At 50.5% G+C, this 10,935-nt stretch overlaps 1 protein-coding gene across 1 annotated transcript; it reads left to right on the top strand.

Annotated features, from left to right (window-relative positions):
* Positions 1-7,828: 7,828 nt before the first annotated feature.
* On the top strand, positions 7,829-10,493 carry LOC148057347 (transcription factor SOX-17-like). Its single transcript, XM_087735676.1, has 2 exons — positions 7,829-8,174; positions 8,483-10,493. The coding sequence occupies exons 1-2, from the start codon at positions 7,877-7,879 to the stop codon at positions 9,418-9,420; spliced, it is 1,236 nt and encodes a 411-aa protein (XP_087591802.1). The 5' UTR covers positions 7,829-7,876; the 3' UTR covers positions 9,421-10,493.
* Positions 10,494-10,935: the final 442 nt, after the last annotated feature.

Raw genomic sequence — 10,935 nt, 5'->3', positions numbered from 1 at the left:
AGTTTGGCCCTGGAAGGAGCTGCAGGTCCTTCCTGAACAGGGCACGTGCTAGTGTTAGCTATGAGCTCAGACTTTTTTCTGTGTTTAGCTGCAATGCATGTTAGATTACTAAAGATTTTCAGTTGGACTTTAAAGAATAAATGAGAATTACTAATACATTAGAAGGCTAGTTCTTCCCCTTGAGGCAAGATAAAGTGAGAAGAGTCTTGCTTTTAGAAGTTTTTATTTTGCTATTGGAAAAGTAATCCTTTTCTTGCAAGAACCTGGCTTAAAGTATTCAATGGCAAGATATGACAAATATAGTCTAACAAACAGTAAAGAGAAGGCTACCTAGGACAATATAAAAAGTTTACTTCTCTCAGTGAGATGCTGCAGATATATTTCCTTCAGAAATGTTCCATTTGAAAAGCAAATGTAGCTTCTTCTTCATTAAAGTACCTTTTGTGCTGCAGAAAGTATTAATCAAGCAGCTACAGAATCCTTTACAGCTCTGTGCTTCCCTGCTCACGGTATGTCTGTGTGGCTCCCTTCGCTGGCAGCGGCTCCTCCCAGCAGCTGCAGAGTGTTTAGAGGGGTAGTTCTGAGGCCCCAGCAGGTAGCAGGTTGGTGGTACTACAGATGTTGGCTTTTGGGGAAAATGGGCTCCCTCTGGTGAGCGGTTGAGCGGCTGTCAACTGAACTACCTAGGTGTTTTGGTTTGTCTTAGTTCAGGTTTTATTTTTAAATGGACTATCACAGCACTTGAGCACCCACATGCACTGGCATATAAAGTGTTGCTAGCAACTGTCAACACTCGTTGTCTTTATTTCCTGCAATGGCAGAGGTCTTGCAGTAGTAAATCTTGCAATTTTTCGCTAACTGGGAGGGAAGGCTAGGAGAGTGACTGCTGGAAACAGATGCCTATGGAAAGTTAGGTGTTACAGTTGTGTAAGATAATCTTGGTGTGCTTCAGTTCTGACTCTGGCCTTAGTAAACCACCAGTGTAGTTGGTTAATATTTCTTAGGCATTTTTCAGTTTATCCTGTGCTGAGCAGCTTACCACCTTTACTTTTTGCAGGATGCTGGTCTGAACCAAAAAAGCACGAATATGCTTTGCTTTTGTAGCAAGTATATTTCTACACATGTAAACCTGGAAACTAAAGCTCTGTAGTCACCTTGCTTCATTAATTCCAGCCTCTTCGGGCTTTAATGGTAGAAGGCAGTCAACATGGTACATCTAAGTACTACATAAACTGTCTCCTAAAGAAGATTTGACTGAATTTTTAAAAGCTGAAAATGTCATTAAATTTATCATTGAAGCGAGGTTACTAAAGTGAATGTTCTCACAACATTTACATCTAGAGCCCCGTTAAACAGGCATCCTATCTTAATGGGACTGGTCAACTGGAGATAGCTGGGTAGAAATTGTCTTAGATCTTGCAGGTTGTTTGCAGTAGGAGTGAGGATCTCTAGTTCTTGATCTAGCTACAGAGTAGGTTTATTGAAATTCCTGGGTCTTTTTTTTTTTTTTTTTAAGTTTTCAGTTCTGTGTGATAACTGCTCTCTCATCCTTTCAGTAAATACCCTTCAAAGGGTGTTGTGAAGATAAAGAGGTGATGTTAAAGGGACAAAGGAGAAGGAAAGGAGACTTTCAGTTCTTAGGCTTTATTCAAACAGAAATAGGCCATGCAAGTAAAACAGGTGTGAGCGCTGAATTGCAGGCTAGATAATTCTAAACATATTCAAGCCCAAGTAATAACGGCTGTATAAAAAAAACCCCTGTATTGCTCAATTTAGCTTGGAGTTTTTTGCAGCTTAGTTGTATTTTTTATTTAAGGTTGCTAGCCGTGTCGGGCATGATCCCATGAGGAGCTGAGTTCCCTTCTCTCTCACTGCTCAGTGGAAGTCAAACATGTTCAGAACATTGAATACTAATGGATTCTAGGCACAGAAATTGTAGGCTTCATTGTGCCCAGTAAAGCAAGCAGATGTCTGCCACTGAAAGTGCTGCAAGTTTGGTAAATAGTGTTAGAAACATGATCAGATTGACTGCTTTGGATCAGGAAGATGTGCAGGTGTCTTTTTCTTATCATCTACGACTTTATATGATGTTTCAATGGAACATTATTGGAATCTTAATATTAAAATAACAAAATAATATTAAAATAATTACTTTGAAAATTAAGATTTTCTTTGTGTATTAAGAGTAATCAAGGAACACAAATATCAGAAAACCAAATACTTGCAGCTATCAAGAAGTGAAACTAAATTCATTTCCCGAACCTTCTAACTGCCTAATTTTTTTCTTTTTGGAGTTCATTTATCTGGGTAAATGTCAGATGTCAAAAGTAGTGCACTTAATCACTGAATGTAATTGCAAAGATACAATGAAAATCTAGACCATTTCGCCTGGGCAAATTTTAAAATTACAACCTTAAACAATTTGATACTTTGATTTGCAAAAACAGCATCAAATTTTGTATTTGTATGTCTTGGTTATAAAGAATGCCCTTTTTGGTCATGCAAGAACAGATATTTTTTAACAACATTACCACTGCATCTAATATCAGGGAAGGAAAGGACAGCAGTGACTTTTTTCCTGAAAAATAAATGTCTCATATTGTCTACCTTGGAAAAAGGTTTTATTCAGCTTTAGTGTTGTTAATTGCTGTCTGATCTTACTTGTTCATCACTGCTGATTCATCAGAACTGCAGATAGCACGCTGTTGACGTTTGGATTTAGTCATTATCATTTAATAATTTTGTTAGTATCACTAACATACTTCTGCTAAACTACTAGCATGGGATTATTTCCATATGCTAAAATCCCAGATCATCTCTTCTGTGACCGTAAGCAATTGGCATGATGGAACAGTAACTGCCCAGCTCCAGGCCCAGCTGCTTTCTCATTTGTATCATGTCATAATTTTATTCTGGCTAAAGACAAAGAACTTTACACTTTGAAATTACTGTGAAATATTGCTGCCTACTAAAGAAAGCAATATACAAATATACACTGCAAGACTACAGTAGCATAATGCATGGTAGTATAGCCCACCTTCTAGAGAATATCTTTTTACATTCATTTTTCTCGCCTTAATAGGGATAGTATGGGAGCTGAATGATGCCAAAGAAGAAATTTTTTTCACTCCTGTGTAACTGGGATCAGCTTTTTAGTCGTACAGTTACATGACTTGCATCGAGCATGTCAGAATAAATCTTACATGAGCACAAGTTTGCAGTGGCTCCACTGACATAAAACCAGCATAAATACAGAGGCTAGGCCAAATTGTTTAGTTCAGTTCAGATCCCTGATCTTTTGGAGTGGCTCCAGCATTGTACAAAGCATTCTTTTTTTTTTTTTTTTTTTTTTTTTTTTAAATGACTCGTATGTACTTAAGTATGAAAACTAACAGGATTTCTGTTCTTGGAAATTCAAGTGTAGGGGAGTTCTGCCTGGCCCCAGCTATTGCACTGCTTCGTGGTCCTGTGCAGCTCAGCCTCAAACCGAGGGGCACCGAAACCATAATGAAGCTGGGAACTCCCTATGTAATCAAGCTGCTGTCAATTTATTTTACAGAGAAAAACGCAGCAGGTCTGTGATCTTAGTCTCATGAATTAGTGTTTATATTAGAGTAGACAGATTTATCAATATAATGGGTGATGAGCCTTGGATCTAAATTACCGTGTTTTTTGAGGGAAGTGCCATTTCTAGGCTTCCTTGCAAGGTCCTTTAAACTGAGCAGCATTTGCCATTGACTTTACTGGAATTTGTTTGGGTCCACGTATTATCTGTCTGGAATAGATAATCCAGAAGTACCCAGCACTCGTGTCAGTTAAACATGTCATTTCCCCTTGATTCCCATACATTTGATTTATGTCTTCAGAGCGGGGTAGGGAAGGCGTTACAGCCGCATGAAAGCCAAGCCCAAGCAGTCCCGTCGGCGGCGGAGTTAACTCCTTCCGAGGAGAAGGCAGGGTGCCGGCTCTCCCCCGCACCTCAGGTCCTCCGCAGAGGGCCGCGGCCGAGCCGGCCGCCCCCGGGGCCGAGCCGGCAGCGTGAGGGGCAGGGCGCGGGGAGGCGGCGGGCCGCGGGGAGCCCACTCGTGTCCGCCGGGAGGCGAAAGCGCTCTTACCTCGGAGCGGGAGTCGCGCACGTCCCTCTCCCCGCGCCGGACGCCCTTCAGTCCCAAAATGCGGGGACACCGTTGCTTAACACACGCCAAAGCAGCCGCGCACAGATGCGGGCAGCTCAGTGTGCGGGGCCGTGCTGTTCCCCCGGCCCATTGCCTGCGCCCCGCAGCTGCCGAGCCCCGGGCGATGGTCCGCGTTTCCACCGAGGCGGCTCCGCTCCGGGTGCTGCCCGCAGTCATGAGAAGCGAGATTTCTGCGGGTTTGGGTGTTTGTGCGCGTTTGCTAGAGAGCAATTTCCAGATTAAATTGACGCAGGCGAACCAGTAACTTTTGAAATGTTGGGGACTATTACTTTGTTGTAAAGTAGTTAACGTTGCTTCGATAGTTATAGAGTTTCTGAAAGGGACATTTTTAATTTTTCGGGTTTTGATTTTTTTCCTTTCAATAGTGGGTGATTCCCGACGAGGGCCGCTCTGATCCACGCACTTTCCTAATGCAAAGTCCCGAAAAGTCTTCATTCCGGGAGATTTATTGCACTATGCAGCGTTGTCGGGCTGGGCTGCTTTCATTTAGTGGTTTTGAACTGCTTTACAGCGGCAAAGCGTGTTGCCTTTAAATACACGTTAAAAAAAAAAAAAAAAAAAAAAAAAGGCTCTTGTCTTGAGAAACTGCTCGATTCGCAGGAAACCCTCCGGATGTTTGCTGCTTTTCATGTGGCATTTGTGGTCGGCTCTGATAACGCTGGGAGCACCACTTCCAACACCGCATTCTGTAATGGACCTGAAATAGAAACACATCTCTCGCCGGAGGATTCCCGCTCCGCGCCCCCGCGCTGGGTACCGGCGGGTTTAAAAGGTCAATAAATCAGAAGGATGAACTCTGGGCGGCATTGTTAGGTTGGGAAAGTTAACGAATGACCCCGGGAGTCGTGCGACCGCGAAGGTTTCAGGAGCGCCAGAAGCAGCTCTTTACTAAGCGCTTCAGGGGAGTGAGGTGTAAGCAGGGAGCGCAATTTGAGTCGGAATCAGTGCTGTGCGCTGTGCTTTAAAGTTACGGTTCAAAAATATCCCAACAGTCAAAACAGAAAGCGAGAAAAGCGGTGAGATAATCTATTTATGACACCAGGGGTACTGAAAGGGTCACAAACTGCCAGCATTTTCTGTACAAACCAGGGAGCTTTTACTTTCTCGGCTTAGATTCAAAACACACCTTTCTGTCTTTGATCCCAGATCAATGAGCTGTAGAAACAGTTTGCACAAATCTCCCAAACAAAGTCAGCGGCAGTTTGCTTAGTTTATTACCTCATGTTCATTATATAGAAAAACATTTTCTTTTCTGCTGGAAGTGACAGCCCCAAAATTGCTGTAAAGTGTATTTGTACGCGGTCCCTCGCTTAACTTTTTCAGTGCAAGCTCTTGGAGGATCTGTTCCCTTGACTCACGAAAAAGTTTCTGCTAAATAGAGTAAAAGGGACGGTTTGGCGTTTTAACAAGATCAGCTGGTAAAAAAGGCAACACTCTCCTCTGCGCGTTCAACTCCTAGGCGGTCAGTTTTGTCCGAGCCAGTAATACGGCGTGAGCTGGGAACTGATCTGGAAGTCGCTGGAAATGCACCGACTTCGTTACGGCAGAGCATTGTCACCTTCTCGATTTTTGTTTTCCTTGGAAGTTATCTCGCTTTCTCCCCTCAGCTGACTATTCTGTTCTCTGCAGGGAAAAAATACACGCTTTCCTCCTGCATGAGTTTGCTTCAGACACGATTCGGATTCTGTTGAATTCGGGGTTTTCTCTGGGTGTCGGCCACGCTCCGGTGCGTGACCTGTCCTCGGGCGGCTGGCCTAGGGTTAAGGGCTCCGAGTCCCAGCACGTCGGGTCGGGAAATGTCACAACCGCAGCCACGAAGCTAAAGTCACTGGCACACCAGCCTCAAAACCGTACGTCCTAAGGCAGCGCCCCAAAGGCGTTGGGCTAAAACCGATTGGAAAAGCGCTTAATTCCTAACGAGCGCCCCTGGTTATCATCCCCAGCTCTGCGATGGCGGTCGGCTTTGCACGCGGAGTATCTCCCGCTGGACTTCTTTTACACTCAATTTTGAATGCATTATACTTTTGCAAGAATGGTGTTATTATACACTAGTATGAGATCAATTTACACATACATACGTGTAGGAACGTTGTTTTCGCCTCCGCTGCTTTTTGCAGCACCTGATATAAGGAAGAAAAGCAGAGCTGTCGGAATGGCCGCCTCTCGTTGTGTTGGACTAGCGCGTCTGTTTGAACGGGGAAAAAAAAGATCTAAAACCTTCTCTTTGCTTGGTTTTAGGCAGCTACTAGTTTTTTGGCAGTGGTTTCGACTCCTCGCAACGGGGATAAATACAGGATACCATTAATCTCGAAATATATCGCTTGTTTATAATCTCTAACAACCAGAGGGGAGCAGAAAGCAGGAATGCAGCAGTGCCTCGAGAATTATCCTGCGGTGCTCGTCCTTTTTCTGTTTCTTAGGCTACCTAGTGGCTGCCAGGTGTAAAGGAGCAGCAGGTTTTACATTGCACGACACAGGAAAGTCAGTGCTGGAATAAGTTAATGGTGATGCGTCAGTCATTTAATTTCAGCGAGAATTCTTAGGATATTGGTTTATTTGATCGAAGTGGCTACCCAAAAAAAGGTGTCCTTAACCAAATAAACGTCTTTGATCGTCAGTTTAAAGCTCAGCCGTTTCTCAAATAAGCATTGATGCATTTAATAGCACCACATAACAATGCAAATATTAATCAGAGCGCCTGTGAAAACGCCGTATTTTACATTAGTTTGTGTGCCAAAGAAGAACAGAAATGGTAGCGAGATAGAATTCGTGCTTATTCTGAAGTGACAGACTTTTTAAAAACACCTGTTTGTATTTACAGTTAATTTACTCAGGGAAATCAGAGAAATCCTGAACAAGGCAATGCAACAAGCAGTACGTCCTGCAGAGCTCAACTTAAATAATAAGTCAACTTACGCTACATACAGTAAGTATTTGCCCTTTTGGATACTGAATTACTTTATTACGCAGTATGACAAAGTGGGATAGAATAGATTTCATAGGCTTCACTGTGGATGCAGTATCCTGCTGTCCCACGCAGTTTCCATCCTTCATGGGCTTATGAGGCAGAATACGCTAGGGCAGCACTAGAAGGGAGGAAGCTGACGTGTGAGACGCAGGTGATGACTTGGCTTATGCTTCCCGAGTGACTTCCCAAGTCTGCCTACAAAAGAAGCACCTTGTCTCTCTCCCCGTGTGTTACGGGGCATCTAGGTACGGATGGAAATAATCTGTCCCTTCCACCACTTTCGTGCCTCCTCTGGACAGGGTTGCCCGTTTCGGGCCGGGCGGGTGACGGGTGGGTGTTTGCCTGATGGCGGGACGGCAGCGCACGGCCCCCGTGGGCCGGTCTCTGCTGCCGTTGCGGGGAGCGGGGCTGAAGTCCGAGGGCCGCTTACGATGCGCTGTGGGTTCCCCCGAACGACCGCCCCGCTCCCACGGTGGGGGGCGGCACCGCTGCCCGCGGCGGGCCCCGCGCCCCGCTCAGGTGCCGGGCGGAGCCCCGGGGCCGCCCCGCGCCCCAGCGGGAGCCGCCGCCACCGTCCGGCGGCGCGCCCGCCCCCGCGGCCCCATTGGCCGCGCCGCAGCTCAAATAGGGCCGGGCGGCGGCGGCCGGCAGCGGCGAGCGGGGCCCGAGCGCCGAGCCCGTGGCGCGGCCCCGCCGGAGCCGTCGGCCCGAGATGAGCAGCCCCGATGCGGGCTACGCCAGCAGCGACGACCAGGCGCAGGGGCGGCGCTCGCTGCCCACCATGATGCCGGCCGTGGGCCCCTGCCCGTGGGCAGAGTCGCTGAGCCCGCTGGGCGAGGCGAAGGCGAAGGGCGAGGCGGCGCCGTCGGGGGCGGCGGGCGGCCGGAGCAAGAGCGAGGCGCGGATCCGGCGGCCCATGAACGCCTTCATGGTGTGGGCGAAGGACGAGCGCAAGCGGCTGGCGCAGCAGAACCCGGACCTGCACAACGCCGAGCTCAGCAAGATGCTGGGTGAGCGCGGGGGGTGCGGGTGGGTGACGGTGGCCCGGGGGCCCCGGCGGGCGGGGGGTCGCAGGGTCCGGGGGGTGGCAGGGTCCCGGCGGGCGGGCCTCGGGGCCCGGGCTGCGGGCGGGGGCCGGGGGGACCCGTGGGCCGGCGTGCCCGGGGTCCCGGCGTGCCCGGGGTCCCGGCGTGCCCGGGGCGGCGGCGGGCGGGTCGGAGGGCGAGGAGCCCGCGGCCGGGCGGGGCTGGGGGGCCGGGCGGCGTCGGCGTCGGGGCCCGCCGGTGGGCGTGCGGTCTGACGGTGCTGGTGGGCGCAGGTAAATCGTGGAAGGCGCTGTCGCTGGCGGAGAAGCGCCCGTTCGTGGAGGAGGCGGAGCGGCTGCGGGTGCAGCACATGCAGGACCACCCCAACTACAAGTACCGGCCGCGGCGGCGGAAGCAGGTGAAGCGCCTGAAGCGGGTGGAGAGCGGCTTCCTGCAGCACGGCCTGGCGGAGGCGGCGGGGCCCGGGCTGGGCGGCGAGGCCGGCGGCGGCGGCGGCGGCGGCGGCAGGATGTGCGTGGAGGGCCTGGGCCTGCCCTACGGCGAGCAGGGCTACGCGGCGGCGGGCGCGGGCCACTACCGGGACTGTCCGCCGCTGGGCGCCGGCTTCGACGGCTACGGGCTGCCGACGCCGGACCCGTCGCCGCTGGACGCGGCGGAGAGCGAGGCGCCCTTCTTGGCGGCGGGGCTGCAGGAGGAGTGCGCGCTGGTGCCCTACGGCTACGCCCCGCACCCGGCGGCCGAGTACCCGCCGGCGGCGGGCGAGAGCCCGGCGGGGGCCGCGCTGCGGCGGCACCTGCCGCCCGGCGAGGCGCTGGGGCCGGGCGGCTCGCTGCAGGGGCTGCTGGGCTGCCCGGCGCCGCTGCACGCCTACTACGGGCAGGCGTGCCAGCCGCCGGGCCCGGGGCGCGGTCCGCCGCTGCCGCCGGCGCTGCCGCTGCCGCCGGGGGCGGTGGGGCAGCCGTCGCCGCCGCCCGAGGCGGCGCCGTGCCGGGAGGCGCTGGAGCACTTGCCGCCGGAGGAGCTGCTGGGCGAGGTGGACCGCAGCGAGTTCGAGCAGTACCTGCGCTTCGCCTGCAAGGCCGAGCTGGGGCTGCCCTTCGCGGGCCACGACGCCGCCGGGCTGCCGGCGCCCGAGGGCGCGGGTCCCGTCTCCTCGGCCGTGTCGGACGCCAGCAGCGCCGTCTACTACTGCGGCTACCCCGACGTGTGAGGGACTCGCTCGGGGGCGCGCCACGGACTGGCAGGGAGGCGCCCGGCCCCCCTCCTATTTATGTAATTTATTTGAATCTTGAGAACTGACAGGGTATCCGTGACCTGCTCGAGGTTTAAAAGGTGACGCACCGTCTCGCTGTCCAGGTGGTGCAGGTCTTACCATCGCTGTCCGACAGTGACATGTAAAACTGTTCCTGCTGTGGAATCGTGATACTAGTTACACACGTGGAATACAATTTCTGGGGTCTCGTTAGAGATCCGTCTGCTTTTGTAATGTTGTACAGAGTGCTGTTTTTTATATGTTGGATTTGTACAGAATAATTTTGCACTTTTACAAATAAAGGGAAAATAATAAAACTGCTCGCTGATATCCCCTCAAAGAGATGTTATTGTCCTCGGTAATCGATTATTATTGCTTTTTAAACTACTTTCACTAATTTGCCTTGCACTAAGCATTGGGTCCTGTCACCCTTTCTGTAGACATAGTCTACCACTCTTCTACTCTTGCTCAAATTAGAAACAAAACTTTAAGCGTTCAGAAACTGTCTACTCCAGCTGTTCTTTAATTTTTTTTTTTTAAACTTTATTGGTGGTTTCTAGATGGTTGATTAATATGACTGAATTAAAAACAAAAAACCACAAAACCAAACACGGGCGACCTATTTTACGTTTGAACTGTAAAAGGACTATAAGAAAGCTCGTACCTTAGTAGGTTAGGGTTTCTTGGTGTGTTTTTAATGTAATCGCGGACACCTTGGATGCCATTAAGAATCGCGCCTTGCTGAAATGGGCGGATTAGCGCTGGTGAAAGCACCTCCCCGGGGAAGATGTCTTTCGTGTCCCAGTAGCTGCCCTTGGTGCGGCGGGGAAGGAGGCGGCAGCGGGGGATACCACATCTCCGCTGCGGAGAACGAGAGCAGTGAATCAGGGTTCAAAGTAGGTGACAAATTTTGACACGAGCCTCTAGAGGGGGAGGCCGGGCAGGAGCAGCCCGGTCCGGCACCCAGCCACGGCGGCACCTTCAGCCGCACGGCAAAGGACCGTGCCTTTTCCATGCTGAAGAGATGTCGTGGCGACTGTAGACAGATACATCTTTGTGACTGACAACTATGCGCTCTGCAGTCCAGCTTCCTTGGAAAAAAGGCGTTTTCGTTTAGATGGTAGGACTGAGTCCAGCCGTGGGGTGGGACTGATAAATTCATTATGTTTATTACTTAAATCGGGGGGAGGGGGGAACAGTCATCTGGGTCGTTGCTTCCTAAGATAAAGCTGTGGAACAGAACCCTGGGGAGGAGGGGACAGAGGCCGAAGTGGCAGACTTGCCCACTGATTAACCTGTCTTCCATGAGGACGGGAAATTAGATTGGGTGCATTTTCAAATTACATTTAAAGAGGCTTATGTTTGTACCAGCAAAAGATCAAATAGCGTACACAAGCCCAGATGCAAGCTGCCTCGGTCAGTGAGTTTCGAGAATAGCCTCGTTGGCAAAAATTGACTATGTCATTGCATACT

The sequence above is a fragment of the Nipponia nippon genome, unplaced genomic scaffold, assembly GCF_047370975.1.
Source record: "Nipponia nippon isolate SJK-2023a ecotype South Korea unplaced genomic scaffold, ASM4737097v1 scaffold_1, whole genome shotgun sequence".
Classification (NCBI taxonomy): domain Eukaryota; kingdom Metazoa; phylum Chordata; class Aves; order Pelecaniformes; family Threskiornithidae; genus Nipponia; species Nipponia nippon.
This window is presented reverse-complemented; position numbering and strand designations above follow the sequence as displayed.